The sequence below is a fragment of the Ictalurus furcatus genome, chromosome 10, assembly GCF_023375685.1.
Source record: "Ictalurus furcatus strain D&B chromosome 10, Billie_1.0, whole genome shotgun sequence".
Classification (NCBI taxonomy): Eukaryota; Metazoa; Chordata; class Actinopteri; order Siluriformes; family Ictaluridae; genus Ictalurus; species Ictalurus furcatus.
Window position 1 is genome coordinate 28,854,583 of NC_071264.1, and position 20,881 is coordinate 28,875,463.

Sequence of the window (20,881 nt, forward strand, 5' to 3'; positions counted from 1 at the left end):
TTATTATATTAATTCATTATTTTTCTTTATAGGTTTAACTTTATTCCATATCTGTGTACTTTTTTTTAATATCTCGTCCATATATTTTAGATTACATTACTTTTAATCATTTAATTTTTACTTCTTGATAGCATAGCACTTTCAACTACCACATGCATAAAAAGATTTATGCTCCAATAATAATAATAATAATAGCAATAATTATGTTAATAATAATAATAATAATAACAATAATAATAATAATAGCAATACTACTACTACTACTAATAATAATAATAATAATAGCAATAATAATTATAATAATAATTATTATTGTTATTATTATTATTATTGTTGTTGTTGTTGTTATTATTAACAAATGTTGTTGCATGCTGTATCACACCATTCCTGAGGAAAACAACGCAACAAGAAGCTTTTTGGTACTGGAGCGGTGGTGAACAGAAAAGGCAGAGTGCCGTGGAAAAAGGCCCGTGGTGTGTTAGACTACACAAGAAAACTGCTCTCCTCTGGTCTCAGTAGTCACTGAAAGAGGTTGAGGAAGACAGACACGAGCTAAGCAGGAGGTCATCTTGCTTACGCGGCACATATTCCGAGCAGAGGCAGGAATTAAAACAATGGCTGCTTTTTATTCTCGAATGCCTCTAATAGGAGGAGATCCATCTCTGATCCTCCAACGCTCTGTGGGTGCTAAAGGAGGTCAAAGACATGACACCCAAATTCCCCTCAAAACACCTGCACCTTAACCCTGAGATTATCCACATACTGATACTGTGGGTGTGTGTGTGTGTGTGTGTGTGTGTGTGTGTTTGTGTGTATCCTGAGCAGGATCTGAAGTTGGTTATTATTCCGAGAAAAAAAAAAAAGAAAAAGCAAAAAAAGCAGAGCAAGGCAGAAAATATGGATCAAAACTGAAAACAAAGCAATCGATATTTCCACAATCGATTGTTTTCATCAGCGCGCGTCTGCTATGACACACTTTCTCTGAATTAGAGGTATGGATCTTTATTTACTTTTTTTTTTTTTTAAATGATCCTCACTGGTGGTGCTAACAAATGACCAGAAAATGAGATCTGACAGTTGCAGAGGCGGTTCACGAAGAGCCACGCTAGCCCTCCCCGATGGGTGGCCGGCAAGCCTTAATGCAGGGCTTTTTACAGCTCTGGAGCTGGTGGTTAATGTGCATTAATGTGTGCTGCCGGGATTCTCGATTCCTTCTGTACTAATTGTTTTGTAAAGAATGCTGGGGGTTGAGAGGTGCCACTGCTCACCCTGAGTCCACTGTACCTCTTTGCAGAGCTCATTCGAGTTCATATAGAGTCTGATAAAAAAAAATTTAAAAAAACACTCGAGAGAGTGCAGAGGCTATTTAAAACACACATGGACGAAGGCAAAATTGGCGTACAACGACGATAGGACACTGCACATGCTTCCCCGCCTCTTTGCTGGGACAACGCCATGTCCCGAGATTGCGTAGCTCGGCTATGTTGTAATTTGAAGCTCTGATGCAGGTTTGTAAAGGGGAGTGGGGGGGGCGGGGGTGAACCCAGGAGAAGTGGTGCAGCGGCTAACGCCAACTAAGCTGCGGCGGCCAGGGGAGTAGCCAGGGGAGTTCCTGCCTAGTTGACCCAGAAATCCAAGGCCAGCTTTGTTTTAACAAGTCAGGAAACCTTCCACCACTTTAGCGACTGGCCCATTACCACAAGAAAGAGTTCAGCGCCTCAGAAGAGCTAGCAGGGAGGAAATTAAATGTTACACCAAGAGAGAATGGTTGCGGGGGTGGGGTGGTGGGGTTGGTGGTGGTGGTAAGGACGAAGGGTGGAACAAGTCATTAGGTATGAATGTTCATCAAAATAACTTAATAAACGTCTCAAAATGAGGACCAGGGGGTCCTAAGGCAAGCTAAGAAGGCAGGAATTCTTTATTACACACTTCGTTTCGTTTAACGGACCTCTAAAAATATATATAAGAGGTCTGGGAAGGGGGGAGAACTAAGCTCAAAGCCAGGCCAAGTGCAGCAAAACATTTGCCCCATGCTTTTTTAAAGGGATCTGGCTGGCTGTACTGAGGAGCTACGGGCACGGACCCAGGCTGTTCCTGGCACTTAGCGAAAGAGAAAGAGAGCTGGACTAGTCGGTGGGAGCCAGAGCCCGATCCTGCATCTGTAGAGCAATCAATCAGGCCTTCAGCGTTCACACTGCAGCCGGCAAGACTTGGTAAACACCATGTCACAGGCTATTAACAGAGCAGTTCCTCTGGAAGGGCCAAGCAGCACTGACTGGCTGCTGCACACCATGACTGTGATGTCAGTTAGCAGGTATCAACTCTCTCTCTCTCTCTCTCTCTCTCTCTCTCTCTGTTTCATGTGTGCCTGAAACAACAGCATCCCTTTGAGCTTTTCCTGGTTGATTTGCACTCACCTTGTCCTTCATCTGAAGCTCCCACAGACAGAACACAAGCCTAGACACAAGTTTTAATTACCTACGTTACAGTATAGTTGACAGAAGGTTCAGATTTGATAATACCAGAGGATAAAGAGAAGGGTAGTAATTAAACACATCAAAAGCTCATTGCTAAGCGGCACAAGCGGCAATTTCTAAACGACATGCCCACTGCTCATCACGTTATTACTGGAACTATTCTATGCTAATGTTTTATGTCACACAGGAGTGGGAAGTGTACTTAAGTGAAAGTATAGATAACGCGTCAGAATCGTACTCACGTAAAAGCCAAAAATTCTCAAAATGTTTGTCGTTTTTTTTTTTTTTTTTTTTTTAAATGTACTCAAGTATTTAAAAAGTCCAAATCAGACTGATGAAATAAAGCAGGTCACAGTTTAGTTTTAAAACGAAATAAATACGCCGTGCAGGATCCCGTTCGATTCGCGTATAGTGTGAAACTATAAGGAGTAAACAAGAAAGTTCTTTCAAAATGAAATGATGTAAGTGTACAAGTATTCAGTTTCAAAAACTGGCAAAAAAAACAAAACAAAACAAAAAAAAAACAACAACAACAAGAAAAAAAACACGTGAGGTTTGCACTGTGGGTCATATACCGACCGGATTGCACAGGTTTGGTGCAACATGGAGGAAAGATGGACGATTTGTGCATGTGTGTGCACTGGTGTATTTGCATGCGTGTGTGTGTGTGTGTGTGTGTGTGTGTGTGTGTGTGTGTGTGTAGCTCTGCCCACACAAACCCCACTGCAGGAGCCATTACCTAACCTCCAGCCAGCCTCACAAACAAGGGAATCCATTAATGTACATCAAAGGTTAGCCAAGAAAATATATAAATAATCAACCAAAAAAGCGTGTGAGGGAGAAAAGAGAGAGAGAGAGAGAGAGAGAGAGAGAGAGAGAGGGTGGTGGGGTTTGAATCAGACTTGTTTGTGAACTCCACCATAACCCCCCCCCCCCCGCCCCCCCCAAATATCCAATCTCCAAACTTACTAAATCCCCAACCCCCCATCCTTTTAACCTAAGTGGGCCTTCCTCTTGCCTTTGCATGTTCACTTGTCCACTGCACTGTAGTCATTAACATATTTGGAGTGCAGTGAGCAGAAAGCTTAATTGTCCTTAATTGCTTGGCTAAATATGTTCTCTAATGATTTGCCTCAGATCTGTGACTGCCTTTTGCGCAATTTCCCGGCCGCTGGCTTCATTATCCCTGCCTCCTCAGAACAAAGCGTCTTCAGAGGCCGACTTGCCCCTTTCCAACCAACCACCCCCCTCCACACACACCCCCCCACCCCTTTTTACTCTCTCTCTCTCTCTCTCTCTCTCTCTCTCTCTCTTTCTACTTTAGCACAGAAAGCGTCTGTATGCAGGCTGGCAAAAGGAAAAAAAAGGGGAGGTGGAAAGCACAATAGAGGCCCTTTGTCAGGGTGCTCGAGTCAGAGTGATTAGAAAACCAAATCTGTGCTGAGACAGAGTGTTAATTGACCGCAGCCCTGTCTTATTAATCACTGACTAATGCAAGGACCCCCCGCTTTTAACCCCCGTCTTTTGTTTTTTTTTGTCCCCGCGGACGCCATCTTTGTGTATGTGTAATCGCCGGATAAATGTTCGATACTCGCAGCTCAGGAGCTGATCAACGATTTGAGCTCGGCTTTTTTCTCTCGACGCTTTGATGTGGAAAAACAGATGACCAAAAGCGCTAAATATGAGGAGGGGGGGGGAGACGGGGACTAATCCGAAAAATTTCAGCGCTAAAGTGACCTGTTGAGCGAATGTGCTGGACGCAGGATGAGGATGTTTCTTCAGTCCTGACCTGAAAGTTCTACGTTCCGGATTGTGTACTAAAACGAATCCCTTACTAGTCTCACATGTTGTGTTTCTGTGCCTGTGAGTAGATTCTGTGAGCTCATACGTGGAACAAATATTAGGCCGTAAATGATAAGATTTTACGTGAAGTGTGAAAGTATTGTCATATACCCCACAAAAATAAATAAATAAATAAATAAATAAATATCTATTTCTCCTTCATTCCCGTGCCCTACCATTAATTGGAGGTGAAGATGTGCATGTGTGTCTAAGTGAACATTATATGCTCCTACCGATATCGGCGGACGGACACTTGCGGATGGTGAAGATGGCGCTCAGGTCCTCTTCCTCCTCCGGCAGTCCTTTCTGCAGGCGCTGCAGTTTACGCAGGCTTTCGCTGCGCTGGTGCTTCATGGAGCGGACGTGCTGGATGAGGTTCAGCTTGGCCTTGGTGGAGTAGTTACACAAGACGCAGTGGTAGTAGCAGGCCTCGCCCTCCACCGCGCTCTCATGCTGCTGCAGGTGCTGCGCACACAGATGAAAGTGAGAGAGAAACAAAGACGTTAGTGCCGCGGTCTCACTTTCACTCCCGTTCCGCTTCGGGACGAACAAATCGATGACGAATCGACAAACGCGCTGTTTAACATGAGAACCTTCAGCAGTGTCTTCTCTGTTCTCTGGACTCGGGAACTAATAAGACACCCAGAGTGCCGGGGACACCCTGTCTGTGTCGTCATACGCTGGGGATTCGATAGAGCGACGCATATTAGGCTTTTCCCCCCTAGAGGACTGGCGCGATGACATTGCGAGGAAAAAAAAAGTAAGCATTGATCTCCTTCACTTAGGAGAAGGAAACCTCCAAACATCTGCCTGTTTCACGCATGGGATGCTAAATATTGATCCCGCTTACACAGAGAGAGATACAAAACCACACTCCAAAAGCATCTAGAACATTCCTTGATGGGGAAATAGTTGGAAAGGAGGAGGGGGATGTGTGTGTGTGTGTGTGTGTGTGTGTGTGTGTGTGTGTGTATGAGAGAATAAGAAATGACCGACAATCCACAAAGCCACAACAAGCCTGACCACATCACATACCCTACTGTGACACAACACTTCCAGCTGCCGCTCCCACACCCGATCGTCGAGCGCACTAGCCTCAATCGATAAGACAAGGCCGAGAGCAGATAACATGGCTTTACAACTACACGTGTCTGATCACGGCTCTCCTGCTCCTACTCCTCGTCATCAGCATCCCGGCACGTTGCCTGAAAAGCTGCCTCGCCTTTTCGTACACACCCCTCGCTACGGGCCGTTTCGAACACCAAAGCGACGGGTTTCTATGGCGACAACGAATGTCAATCTCACGTAATCCTTCCTCTTGCCTTAATCTTCACGGTCGTCGTCTTCTCTCTAGCCAGATTTCACGTTCATAGACATGATGAGCAAAAATAAATGAATTAAATAAACCCCAACATTTCTCCACAGCTGGGGGAATCGAGTCCAATAATATACCCGACTCGAAAATAAAAAAAAATTTTTAAAAAAATCTCTCGCTGTCCGTCATTAATGTTTCATCGAGATCTGCCGGCAATATTATGAAAAATAAATTTTCCTTACGTGCAACGTGCTTTCCATTTCATCTTTTTTTTTAAAAAAAATAAAAAATGCGGGGTGGATTCGGAGGGTCTCTCCGAGCCTGGGTAAACAGAAACAGGCAACGAGAGCCGGATCAATGATCCGCCTTGCGTTGTCTGGATCTGTTTACCAAAGGTTTGGGAAGTGCTGGCTTATTTGATCTGAAGGGTTGCGAGTTCAAATCCCAGCACCGCTCGGCTGCCAAATGAGGCAAATGTGAAGATGTAAATTTGTTTGATTGGTTTGACGCAGCACAAATCGCACCACGCAGGTGAACACAAGCTTTTTTTTTTTTTAAAAATATATATAATTCTGGCGCTATTCTCTTGGAAAAGACAAGCTGTTAATCCCCCAAACCTAACAAAGGTCGAGCAAAACAAATTGATTCATTAAGATGAGGCTGAGCTCGCACTGCAGTGTAGAAATGAATGCATCCCCCCCCCCCCCCAGCAAAATGCCAGAGAAGAAACATTAGATTTTGTAACCCAATTAATGACACATGAGGTGTTGACAGCAGAGAGAGCAAAAGGAAAAAAAATATATATATATATTAAAATATTATATTCCCTAAAATGTGCTCACTCATCCTGTGGTAATATTTAATTTTCTGGTAATATCCTAATATTGCCATAAGGGTTTTTCTGGGCAATTGTATTCCATTGGCTCAGGTATCGTATGTCTCAATTGTACACCTAAGCTGTACATTAGGGCCACAGCTTCCAGGAATGGGCTTTTGCTTTTTTCTGTGTGCCCCACAGCTTCATGTAATGGAGTTATTAGGTGATTGTAAAAGGCTTTGCTCTCTCTCTCTCTCTCTCTCTCTCTCTCTCGCTCAATCACGTGCTCTCTTCCTCTCTCGCTTTCTTCCTCTCCTTCTTTCATGTTTCAAGTGGAAGAATGATGTCATGGACTAGGTGCTACTAGATGTTTTTTTTTTTGTTTTTTTTCCCCCTCCCTCTGACTCGAATCTCTCGTCTTTCTCTAATCATGCCTACCGAGCACGGCTTGAAAACGGTCCGATCGTCGGAGCAAATTTATTCGTAAATAAAAAAAAAAAAACGTTTACTATTTTAGAAAAAGGAAAAAAAAACCCATCCACACGTCAAATGGCTCGAAAGGAAACTGACTTGTCGAAGGAAATGTTTATTAATGAGCTGAAAGAAAGCAATCCAAAACAAACCCATGAATAAATAAGGCGAATAAGGCAAGACGTTTTATCGGGACAGAAGCAATGGCGCCCTGTAAAACGACAAACCGTTAGCGTGTGTCTATAGAGTTACACCACGCTCACGAGACGCTCTGTCATCGTTTCGTCGTCGTTCGTGATAACCGCCTTTTATGGAGTTTTGTGGGCGTCACTAAATGCAAATCGGCTGTGCTGTGATTTACTGCTGACTCGCGTTTATCAACATGCGCCTTTGCTTACGCGGAAAATGAGCAGCGTCTCGTCTGGATCTGCTGGACATTTTTTGCTCGGCTTGGCCTACAAAAACGTCTACGCGCAACTTTAATAAGCTTAATAAGACTGATAAATGAGGGTCACCGATTCTCACCCGCACACAAAGCAAGAACGAATAAACGCAAACAAACCAAAAAGCAAAACAGATGACACTGAAACCGAACTTCAAAGCTGGCTTCGAGGGTGTTGAAGAAAAGGCTACGGGTTTTATAGCTCCCACAAATGGGCAGGATTTATAAAGGGGGTGAACCTGAGCTGGTCTGGCCCAGAAACAAGCCATATATCACAGCAATCCCCAGCCCCCTGCCTGCTCCGAACTACCAACACCAACCGTTTCTGATGTGCAGCAAATTCAGGACATTCGAGCCACGAGGAACTCACTAGATACGAGCATGAAGAGATTGACGTGGACAGGGAAGCGTGAAGAAGAAGTAAATGTCTCGTCATTACCTCCATGATCGTAGAGATCACTATGGTAGATTCACCATAGAGTTCCCATAAGACATCAGATGCCTTAATAGTGCTCATTATACACATCCCTAGAGTGAGGAGCTCTCTACTTTCCTTCAACACACACACACACACACACACACACACACACACACACACACAACCACGAACTTCACACTGCATTTCATCTAAAGCTATCCACATGAGTGACCTCTGGAGATGTTATCTCCTTGTAATCTTCCATCCTACCCTAAACACACTGACACACACACACACACACACACACACACACAGACCCACACATCCCTAACCTGGAAGTGAAACACAATAATGCATGAGAGAAATGGTCTCAGCGTGTGTGTGTGTGTGTGTGTGTGTGTGTCTGTTTCCTATGATCCTGAAATGAAACTCGGCGCTGATAAATCACCTCCAACTGAAGCGCAGGAATTCAGCAACTTAATGAAAAAGTCATGTTTGGAGAGCAGAGATCGTGGGGTGGAGGTGGTGGTGAACAGGGTGCTGCTGAGGATCCTCCCCTCCATTAAGACCCCTTAGCAGCCATGAAGCCATACCTGGGCCCCTATGGAGCCATGGAGTCAGTCGAGCTTCCACTTCATCCCAACATCATTAAACAAGTTTGATCTTAATGTCAGCCATGAAAGGGAACAATTCAAGCTATGGGGAAATGCAGAGGGATTTATGATTTTTCACTCCACGAAGAAGTCGTCTCTGTCACATATACGTTACAGCACAGTGAAATTATTTTCTTCGCATATCCTAGCTTGCTAGGAAGCGCAGGGTCAGCCATGACATAGCACCCCTGGAGCAGAGAAGGTTAAGGGCCTTACTCAAGAGCCCAAAAATGATAGTTTGCCGGTACCGGGGCTTGAACCCCCGACCATCTGATCAGTAACCTGGAGCATTAGGCTTTGAGCAACCACTGCCCTAAAAATAGAAAATAAAAAAAACTATAGCGATACAGGAGATACTGAAAACCGACACAAAAGTGAAAAAAGCCAAGCCAATTCACCGAAGGGGAAAGGACGCAAAACATTGCTTTTTGGAGCACTTACTTTCCCTTCGCTTTATCTATGTGAACTTTAACCTTGTGAACCAACAAAAACCAAGAGGGCAGGACTGTGGACTATTTGGTCTGTAAAAAAAAAAAAAAAAAAAAAAAAAAAGGAAGAGCTCCTTATTATCAAGTAACGTCAGCACACAGCTCTGTCTCGCTGTTTTCTTACTGTAGGTCTGAGGGTAAAAACGAACCGTTTCATCCAATGACGCTGGTAAAATTCATGTGTCTTCATGGTGTATCCCACAATGCTTCAGAGTTATTTCATTTAGTAAATACATTAAAAAAAAAAAAAAAAAACATCCTTACTTTACGCTAATTTACTAATGATAAGTGTTTTTTTTATCCGATGGATCAGTTATTAAAACTGTAAGGCATTTCATGTTACTATTTCATCTCAACGGCCCTTTCCGACAAACGTCTGCTAGCTGTTTGTGCTAGTTACTGTATTTACATTGCACTCGTGTTACAAAAGTGTTTGTTGAGTGCTTAAAATAAAAATAAATAAATAAATAAATAAAAAATTCAAGCGATTCTGTGGGAAATGCATCCACAATTGAATCTAACACACTAGAAGAAACCGTGCAAAGCTTTACACCTCCCTATTACCCGGGCTAGTCTTCCACTTTCAAAGCACACACAGAGAAAGCAAAATGTGAGACACACACACACACTACCGGCGGATGAATCAGGCTCCCGTGTTCGTGTAGGTAAACCGTGGGCGCCACCTCATCCACTTCACTGCAACTCAACCCTGGCTCCACGTGCATTATCCGCAGGTATCGGTTTCCACACCTACCTGCTGCTGTGCACCCATCTACATTAGCATCCACTTTAATGGGCTGTAAAAAATTTCACCTTTCACACCGAGCGATGCTTCGGCTTCTGGAGAGCGCTTCGAGCGCAGAGCGGAGGCACGGTGCACTTACTGCGGAAATGTCCAGCTGAAGAAATCCCTCCAGCACGACGCGAGCGGTACTGACCGAACGCGTGCGACGTGTGTGATGGGAACAACAGCCGCAGTACGTGCGCGTGCTTTCGGATCCTACGTCAATTTCCACTGGCGGTGCTGTTAATATAAAATTAATGCATGAAAACAGATGACTATCTAGTGGCCAAAGTGGCTAAATAGCTATCAATTTCTCCCAGAGCTGCCCAATTCCCACTGAGCTGGAGACAGAGAGTGTCTGGGATGTGTATTGCTTTGTAATTAGCTCAATGATTCTCTGCACTAAGTGGTGAAGCCGGGTACTTTCCACAAACACACACCCACACACACACACACACACACACACACTGTCCTGTCCTATTCTAACCCATTCTATCCCATATATTTATCTATCTGGTGCTAGGCTGAATGATCAAAGAGTCCGGAGCAAAACCAATGAATCGTAACCATTAGCCAACGACCAGCTAACAATTAGTACACACAAAGGCCATATATCCGGTCATATCACAGTTCCTGTCGCCGTAATGGTGTTTAAAGATCCTCACTGATGAGGCATCTTTTGATTTTGATGGATAACGTCGAGCAAAGGACCTTTTGTTACGACCATGGTTGAAATATCAGTTTTAATGAGACAAAAAGATTCAAATAATACGCAGTAATTCGAACGGAGTGTCACATCTCAGCGTACGTGCGTATACTGTACGAGTGGGAGAGACCGCGAGTGAATGTTCACCAACTTCTCTTTTTTTTTGCTTTGTTACTCTTCCTCTCCAGCAGGAGCAGAAGCCGTGACCACAGTAGTTTGAGCTGGATGCCAAATGCTGCGGCTGGTTCAAATTAGCCGCTGCGAGCAGCGACATGCCCAGTCGTGGTGCTGTGGCTGGGGGGAACGGCGTGTACCCGCCCCCAAGCTACATACCTACCGCTTCCCCACCTCCCTTCCCTTCCGTAAGCCCTCGATTTCCCCTGGCCATTCTCCGAGCTCAAGCACTTCTCGTCACGTGATCTCATCAAGTAACGGTGTCTCCCTGGTCACAGCAGGCCTTGTTTGCCTGTGAGTAAGAAAAAGTCTATGCGATCCGGTTCCTTGGAAGTTCTTTGTCATAGATTAAAGCATCGGATCGGGGCGGGAACAGACGGCTATCCATAATTGCACGCGTACGAGGTGAGAAAGGAAACGAAAAAAAATCTAGAGAGACCGTGAAGGCAGTGTGTAATCCTCCCTTCTAGCAGCCTGTACCACTCTACCTCACTTTAGCACTAAATAAAACAATAATTATTGAATTCCTTTGGAATAAATAGGCTGCTAGAAAGTAAACAATAGGAACATAATTGCAGAGAGAAGGCAATCAATGCCAGCAGTCATTTGGCCCGTGTTCATTATGTACGGGCTCGTTTGTGTACGTTTCTCTGGGTGTCTTGAGTAACAGGTTTTGCAGCGATGGGGAGGGGGTATAGTGACAAGAAGTTAAATAATACCTTCTCACATACACCAGGGCAAAACAAGGGCCAGGTAATCCTTCCTCCGATAATGCCTCCACGCTCTCCAACAATAACTCTAGATCAGCTGATCGATGCATCCGCATATCCGATGGAGAGGATTTATGGGGGGTGGGGAGGGGGCTGGGGTTGGAGGGCTAACAGCGCTGTGCCCCGTAAATCCACCCTCACCCCTCGTTCGTTAGGCGCATCTGAATAAGCACGGGCACACAATCATAATGCGAGGCACTAATCACAGCCATCTCGTCTTTAATGAGCAGGACCTCTGCTTACACTGGGTGACTTTGAAAACAGACAGGAAATGATGTCAAGTGTAGAAACGAGGAGGAAAGAAAACAAATCATAGCTAATTAACAGCTTAGCCTCATGGTGGTTTTATGGATGTAGCCCCGCGGCGCTGAAACCCCGCAGTTCAATAACTCTGCCTGCAGGAGGCGACAGCTGTGCCGAGGCATCAGACGCCGCAGACGCAGCTGTTCCAACTGTCCGCAGACATCTGCAGCCGTCCTGTGCCATCTGGAAGTTTAAGAGGGCAGTTCAGGACCTGCTTCCCCCTCCGCTTCTCCTCCCTCGACTCGCCTCCGACTGCAACCCTTCCATTTCGGCTTGAGACACTGGGGGTGATTAACGGGGCAGCAAAGGAATGCAGTGTACACTTCACGGCAAGCAGACAGGAGACAGACACGATCAATCGAGAGTCGGTTGTATACCCGCAGAGTGTTTAATAGCGTTTTATATTTGTCTGAGTAAATGTCGGGCATTAAGGAGACGCCTTTCTGAAGCAGTCCCATCGCAGGAGCAGCACCGCTGCCGACAGATGTCTCGGTGGTTTTAAAGAGAACATAGCGAACTCGTCACGTCAGCTGAGGTTTTGATTAAACAGCGAGTTATGTTATGTCTGTGACAATCAGCTTATCGCGAAAGAACTAAAACTCTCATGGAGGTTTGAGGTAAGACTCGTAAGAGTCTTAAAAGCCCCGCTCAGGGCGTGTGAGAGTTTTTCCGAGACGGTAGCGAGGAGAAACGTGCCCAATATTCCCATACACGTACCCTCGTCTCGATTTTGTACAACAGGTTGATGGTTCATTTTTCTCAGGCATTAATCGGAGTTAAATCACTTGGCGGTGTGATAACTGCAGCTTGGCATTGCGGGATCAAATGGGGGTTGGGAATGCCAAAGGGAAAGGGGGACGAGAGGGACTGAAGATCGTGTGGTAGCAGGGAGAAGGGGTGGGGGGGGGGGGGGCGCCAAGACAAACTGCCCTTTGATGATGATTAATACAGCCAGGGAAAATTAAATTCAGCAAGGGAACATTACCAAAAATGTCATTAGTCTCTGACAACAAACATCCCACTCTCTCGCTGCACTCCTCACGGGAGCTGCTTTTGTGACGAAACACATGACATCTGCTCCGGAGGACACAAACCTGCACGCCGAGTCAGCAAAGCAGAAGGATCAGGGCTGATAAATCCTCGGTGAAGAGTTAGTGCCTGGAAAAACGACCCCACACTTGGCTGTGTCTTGTGATGTTACCACTCTCCTCATGCTCAGTCAGGATCTCGCATTAAAAAAAAAAAAAGGAAGATGAGGCCTCTCAATATCGGCTAAGTTGGGTGTGTATTATCCAGCTTTCACCTCTGGCGTTCCCCTGTTTGGCTGCGTAAATATTTCATTACCACATAATTGGTTGCTGCTTCAGGCTAGGCAATGAGGCGGGTGATCTAGCGATGTTCTGAGGATTCTGTTCCTCCTTGTTCTTCTTTTCTATATAAAATTCACAAAGCCAGAACTAAAATTGAAATGCGTCATGTATCTGATGAGGAAGCTTTCGAGTTGCCAGGCCCGGCCCCCCCCCCCCTCTCCTCCTGTCTTAATAACGAGAAAAGACCAGAAGCACGATTCCGCGCCATCGTAAATATTTAAGCTGGGCTTAAACCGGCCCACCTTTTTTTTTATTAGTTTCGCTGTGCCAACACAAGGGCAACAGGGTCCTGGAGTGCACCGCTTGTTAACATGTAGATTAGTGAGGTGGCGGCGAGGTGGGGGCGGACATGCTGCCAGGATAAAACGAGCGCATTTGCATGTTCGCATGTTAAACATGTCAGGGTGGTTTTTTTTTTTTATTACAGCGAGTCCGTTTCTACTTCTAAAAATAAGATAGCAAAGACACTTATATAGAGCCAGAACACAAACGCATCAGCACCCTGATTATACCACAGCACTGTTGAACTTCTGACTGATTGGTCAGGTGTTTTTTTTTTTTTTTTTATAATAGTACACCTCTTAATTACAGCAAATCATACTGTAATTCAAATCGCAGGTTTATATTATATTATATTATATTATATTATATTAATGCACTCGTTGTAATACATTACCACTGCTATAGTAACAGCTCATTCACAAAAACATTTGTAATCGTTGATACGGTGAAGGTTTCTGTTAGGAGGTGTTTATTTAACATTTATGGAAGAAGTCTCACGTGTTAGCGCACGTTTTCCACGTTGCGATTTCTGTGTGACGTGAACAGAGCGGTCGTTGAGAGATTGACTGATTATAGCTACTACAAATGAGATGTTAACAGGAACTGAGTTGTATCATGGATGTTCCACAACATTGCAACTATAACTGGATAATAAGCATACACGTCATGTTTTGTTTCTTAGATTTCGTAGAAATGAAGAATTAGCCTAAAATACGAGAGGCCAAGATTGATATTTTTGAAGGAGTGGATTCTGTATTCAAAAGCAGAAGAAAAAAAAAAAAAAAAAAAAAACTTGCCCTGAAGGCTTGCCTGTTTTGCCCTTCAGCAAGACTTGAATTTGAAATGGGTTATTTAAAAAAAAAAAAAAAAAAAAAATTTTTTCAAGCTCTGGTCTGTATCCTGTGCCCAGTGGAGCTTGTGCATTTGTGTTGAAAAGTGGATCTCTCTGGGCAAAGCTCACCCCTCTGACTCCTAATCGCGCTCCACGCTCCCTCAGCTCAGAGTCCACAAACACACGCCGCTTTATAGAGCCGTTCGGCGACGCCGGCTCATTAGTCGGTAAAAAAAAAAAACAAAGAAAAAACCCAACAGTACGTCGCGTTCCATAACAAAAAGAAACAAAGTGCTCATTGATCAGCGGGATCGATGGCGGATCAATAACCTAAACCCTCATCATTCCAAGTGCGGCATAATTACAGCTGAGATATGGTCGTCATCACGAAAATCAAACACGGTACAGGCTAATTGGAGGCAGATCCATTACTTTAGTCACGGCATGTGCAAAAAAAAAAAAAAAGGAAAAAAAGCTTTCCAGGCCCCTTTAAAAAAAATGAACTCTGCTAGCTGAGCACAAGAGCTTCCTAAAATAACCGGCTCACACCATTAGTCGCCGTGTCATCGTGTGGAGGTCGTGATACTGGGGCCCATTTGAGGACATTTAATACTGGGTACATCAACATCGGCCTGAACAGCCAAGCTTTATGTCTCTTTTAATGTAAATTACGCATGCTGCTTATTAGATCGCATTAAGCCAGGTTTTTACAGGACGGCGTGTGATATTAATTTATTCAAACGGAACGGAACATTGATGGAAAGAAAGAGTCCATGGCATACCCTAAGACCTTTCATCAGTATGAATACTCAGCCACAGTCTGCTTTCCAGCACTATCATGCTAAAGGAAAGGAAATTTCACCGTCTGAGTATGTATTTGAAGGAAGAATAACATAACATTTAACTGGTTTTTTTTTTGTTTTTGTTTTGTTGTTGTTCTTCTTTTTAGTTTCTCAGGCTTATAAGGCACTATGTAGTGTTTACACATTAATAATGCTACACCCTACGTAGTGGGTATACTGCATAGTATTGAAGTGTAAGACTTTTTGGATTTGCATGCTTATAGCATGCTGGAAGCATATAAAAAAAAAAAAATCCTGAAATTCCTGAAAAAAGATTCCTGAAAGAGTTGCAAATCCAAGATTGCTTAAAATCCAGCTAGCTATCGGCAAAAAAGAGAACATTTATATATGACTAAAAAAATAAAAATGACTAGTACGTCAAACAATAAACACATAAAAAACGATTGAAACAATTCTGCCTAGTATGTTATGATACTGTGCCTGCATTGATTTTCTTTACTGATCAAAGCAACACATTTACCATTTTCCCATGATTTATGCAGTCTTTTTCTCTTCTTCCCTAACTAGTGTCTGCACGAGGGCAACCTCAGAGCCGGTGCGTTGCTGACTGGTCAGAAGGTGAAGGCTCCAAAAAAAAAAGAAAAAGAGAAAAAGAAAAGAAGTAAACCATATCATTATTGATGTAACGAAGCTTCATGTATGGAGATGCTTATTTAACGCTTATGGAAGGAGTCTCCAGTGTCAGTGCTTTGGAACAGTACGTTTTTCACCGTGGGAAAATAATTCTTTTGTCTAATTGACTTCAAGAAAGTGAGGCTGGTGAGACTGTTTATGTAAGTGCGAGCTATAATGTAAGTGATTACGGACGATTTGCAACTATAAAAGGCTAATAAGCAACATTAAAAAAAAAAAAAAAAAATCAAATCACAGGGAAATTGCTGTGGTGTGAGAGGTATAGAACAGCATCACATGTCCTCGTGGTGGATTATTGTCCTGTAACAACAAGTGTTTTATTCCTTATTCCGGTATACAGCACCAATTAACATTTGAACACATTACAATTCTAGACTTTTTTCTTAAGAATTCGAAACCAAACTGCATTGCGTTGATGTGAATGCAATTTGACAACCCTAGGAAATTCACAGACAGGAACGTGTAGGAATAAGTAGAATGTGCCGACATAACTGGGCCAGTGTGTGCTTCTAGCACTCCTCATTCGGCTCAGAGTTTTGTGGGAGGCTAAAGGTTTGGCACAGAAACCACAGGATGAGTATGTAATGTTTGTAACCAGCTCTTGCTTTCCTCTCTCCTGCTTTTTCCTCTTGCCCTCTCTGTCTGTCTGTCTGGCGTTCTCTCTCTCTCTCTCTCTCTCTCTCTCTGTCTCTCTCGACCCTGCATTCTCCAAGTGCCGGGGGCGCCATGCTTGTAAAAGTAACCACAGCTCTTTGAGAGCTGGATGTATTTACAAACGGAGGTATGTCGGAATCAAAGGAATTACCGCATGACATAACACATTAACCAGACAGCGGATAGAGAATTTATAGAGTCGAGCTGGCAAGGGTGTGGCACCCGGGAACTACCGAGTACCATTGTTCGATCATGCAGAGCCGCAAGCAGGTAAAAACTCACTCACCTGAGAAGGGACTAAAGAGAAGAATCTACTGATGTCACCTCTAACGCTCTCTCAGCTCTCAGCCGAGTCCCTACCCCCACTTCCTGTTGTCTCCACTTGTTCAGTCTGTGCTTGTTCCTTATCGTTTCAGCAAATCAAAAGCCTGATCATGATCTCTCAATGCTGCACCTTCTCTAAAGTACTCTTAAATGTTCTGCCTCATCCTGGTTTAAAGATCTAAAGCCAAAGCGCTCTCTTTTTTTTTTTTTTCTTCCTCCATTCTCCTCCTCTCTTTCCCAATTCTGCCTCGACCCATTCCCTTTAGCTTCCACAGTTTTTATTTCACCCTCATCAGCAGGGGACTAAAAATAAATGATGAATGGAACATGATATTTTAAAGCCTTATCTCTTATCTGTTCTTATAAGGGAATAATAGGGTAGTTAATCCTGCAGATCTCCCTCAAATTGATTAATCAGCACATGCAGACAATCAAATAAATGATTAATACTCTCCAGACCTATGGTCAGACAGTTACCCCGAAAGCATCAGTAATAATTCAGTAACCCCTTGCCAGACCAAAGCTGTGGCTGCCTTGCTCCACGTCAGATCTCTGATGGGGAGGGTGGAACTGGTGGCGTTTGGCTTTGAAGCGGGTACATAACAAACTGCTCTGCCCTCCTCTACCCGCCGAGAGTCGCTCACCTGCTGACCCGACCTGACAGAAATCCTCTCACCTTGATGCTTATGGCCAGAGGCAAATTACAAAAATTCACCTAGATTCAAGAGCGCTTGGAAAGCGTCCGTTTGGGTTCTGATGTCGCCTCGGAAGGGTTCTTCTGTCAAAGAACTAATTTGTCACTGTGTTACAGGTTCTGAGCTATCCTGGGAGCACTGGATATGAGGTGAGAATACCCCCTTTATGGGACACCAGATTCATTCATTCACAACTCGAGGGGCAATTTCGAGTTTTTGGAAGGAGGGAGGAAACTGGACAGCCCAGTGGAAACTCCAAAAGTGTCAGCTGATCTCAGGATTGAACCGTGGACCCTGGAGCTGTGAGGCAGCAACACCACACACTGCCACCACTATGCTATAAGTATTGAACGCAACGTACTGCTAATGAACACAAGCCCAGACTTTGCAGCACTATAGACAAAGAGACAAGGTAATCCTTTAAGTACACGGGTTTATAAGTTAACCGAGGTAGGACGAGCTCTTTAGCACCAGATCTCCCAGTTCTGTCACACTGATCACAAGTGATGGATCCCTTGTTTATTCAGCTTTTTGTAGGACAAAAGCAATGGGCTATCTCTAGGAGAATGGTTCTTTTTCTTTCTGCTTCCCTATAGTGCTGGATTTCCAACATGGATCAGCAATTTCGGTGGATCCCCTGCATCTGCCAGCCTGGTCTTTTGTACTTAGACTATACCCAGGACAACTGACAGAGACTCAAACACTCGATTTCCTAATTCAATGTGCGTCTTCATTTCCCGAGACCCCCCATTCCTAGCCTGGGTTCTGTGCAGCTGTCCGATATCTTCCTGGCATGCGACTTGCTGGCTCCTGATTCTCCATATCAGAGCCATACAAAATATCACGGGACCTGCAGCCATCTGCATTCTGCTAGTCACCTCAGAAAGTCCGGAAGCCTTTACATAACTGCACATAAGTGCTCAGTGTTTAAGCTATCCGAGTTGTTCCTCTATTGCCTAAGAGACGCACCGCCACAGCTGAAACACTCTGCCAATATGGCTAGTAATATATGGCCTTGTCTTTAATAGGCATAAGCGCAACATGTAGGGAAATGCGCCGAGAAGATCTTCTATAACCAATATAGTTCGCTTTGATCTCGGCTTAGGTCGGAGCTGTTTATAAATCAGCCACACAAATATTTACGAGTTGGACAAGAGATATTGGAGGAGGGATGAATGCCTGGTCTGGTTTGTATCTTTGTCCGTCTTTTTTTCTCTCTCTCTCTCTCCCTCTATGGCTCTCTCTACTCCTCCCTATCTCCCCCCAACCAGTCGATGAGGCCACCATGGCATCGGGGCTTGGGAGTAAAAGGCCGCAGGTCACATTTATCACGGCATCTCCGCTTCCCTTTTTAACATGGTCATGTCGAGTGGGCCTCAAAGTATCCCTCATCCCAGAATAATGAAAATGGTCATAAACAAAAAAAAAGCCTCAAGACCCCAACCACCCGACAGGTGTGTTAACCACAGCAAATTACACAACCTGCTATATCTCGAAGCGCATTCCAGGTTTGTGTACTGTCATAAGTGCTGGACTATTGGTCAATAAATTAATAAGAAGCCAGCATTCAAGATGCATCACCTTCTGCTACCTCTCTGCCCACCTACCTATACCCATCTGAAGCATGCACAATGGGACAACCGGCCTCAGGCAGATCTATCGTCTTTAATTGCTCCCCCCAGCCCTGACCTCCGCTCCTGATCTTGTTCCGATATACAGCATCTCTATTAAGCCAGGAAGTAGGTATATATTCTTTTAATGACCCCTCACTCCTAATGATGCAGTTGAAATTCGGGGGGGGGGGGGGGGGAGTGCGAGTAGGGAAAAAAAAAATCAATCATGATCTTTTTCTTTTGTCCTTCACCAACTCTATTAGTTTTCCCTTTTTTATCTGATGTGGAGGCCCAAAAAGAAAAAAAAAAGAAATAAAAAAACACCTTCCAAAACTTGGAATAGAAAAGAAGAGCAGTGGTGATCTAGTAATTGTTTAAGTGGTGTGTACATGGGCCATGCAAGTGTGCTTGTTTTCTGAAAGTTTATTGAAAATGTTTTAAAGAGAACGACTTTTTCGGTATAGTACAAGTAGAAGGATTTAAGACAGGACAGTTCGAGGATGACCATCTATAATTAAAAAAATCCCAGTTCAAGAAGTAACCTAATCTCAGGCTTATACCCTCTCTCACTGACATCACCAGGCAAATCCTAATAAAGGAGTATGTAAGGAAGTTAACATGCATAAGGGAGTAACGGGGGTTGGGGGGTTGTGGGAGTGCGGATTGGGGGGGGGTGGCGGTTGATGGTAGTGGTGCTCTGGCTTGTCGATCGATGCAGTGATTGGCAGTTAATGGCTTTTCCTGTTCTGCCTTCGTAACCCCACTCTGATGGCTGTTGCCTCTGATAGGAGACGGCAGATGGCATTTGACTTTCGTACATAAAGCCCCGACTTTGTGGAGATGGCTTCATCGTGTTTAATGATTTAAAAGTTAAGTTGAATATTGGGAATTCTCTGCCGCAAGTAGGCCAAGGAGGATTTTCAAGCTTCGAAAGCACTTGACACACTTCCAAGGACTGAGAGCAAGTCCCTCTCGATAGAAAACCGCAACTTTATCAGATATCTGGGAAGTCGAAGGGCTAATCAGGTGGATTTTAAACCGCTTGCATCACGTTCGTCACGCTTGGTACTAAAACGAATAAAACACACCGGTCAATTTGGTTTTCCACCCCCAAAATCTACACTTTCGTTCAACTGATAAAAGAGAACGACGTTTTTCTTAAAACGGCGGGAAATAAACGCATAAGAAGCCTTTATGGTACTCGGAGTCTAAAAAAAAAATAAATAAACCGGCTCCTTTCGTTCCTATAACACTTATAGCTCCGTCCTTTCATTTATTATCCCGTGAGTGTAAAAACTTACATCACGGCACTCCAAATGTCCAATGATTACATGGGTAGTAAAACAAAACAAAACAAAAAAAAGGGAGCAAATCGAAATAACAAGAGGATAAGCCTGTACATTTCATATTTACAGAAAGAACTGTACTCTCTAGCAATCCAGTCATTATATCACGAGCTGGGAAACAAGATCCCTGTTGAAAGAGAGAGGGGAAATATTCTCCTGCAGTGCGAGATGCTGAAGAGACCAAAGCTGGCCTCATAACTCATCAGTGATACTGTTCTGTGGAAGCAAGGGCCAGGACACTGGAGATCCGTTCAGAAATAGGACAGAACAAAAGCCTGGTTCTGCATGTGCTGTGTGGATAGAGATGTGGAACCAGTGGGACCCGACGGTGCTGAATTAATACACTTAGAGAGAGAGAGAGAGAGAGAGAGAGAGAGAGAGAGAGAGAGACAGACAGAGAGAGAAAGAGAGAGAGAGAGAGAGAGAGAGCACTTCCTCTTGCAACATCAACAAAAATTTAATAAAGTCTGCTTCATATAACTCGTTAATAAGGTCCTCCCCTCCCCACTTTCAGTGCTTAATTTAATATTACAATAATTTGAATAATCATTTGCATACAAGATCTAGGGTTAGCAATCTACTCGAGAGGCAAAAAAAATATATAATGCC

The 20,881-nt window shown here is 44.0% G+C and overlaps 1 protein-coding gene across 4 annotated transcripts in view; it reads right to left on the reverse strand.

Annotated features, from left to right (window-relative positions):
- Nucleotides 1-20,881, reverse strand: part of zfhx3b (zinc finger homeobox 3b) — a 157,556-nt gene that overhangs the window by 60,887 nt on the left and 75,788 nt on the right. For all 4 annotated transcript variants that reach the window (XM_053634742.1, XM_053634739.1, XM_053634740.1 and 1 more), the window contains one exon: nt 4,553-4,784. In XM_053634742.1, the coding sequence (XP_053490717.1) occupies nt 4,553-4,784 (232 nt within the window). The remainder of the gene's footprint in view (nt 1-4,552; nt 4,785-20,881) is intronic.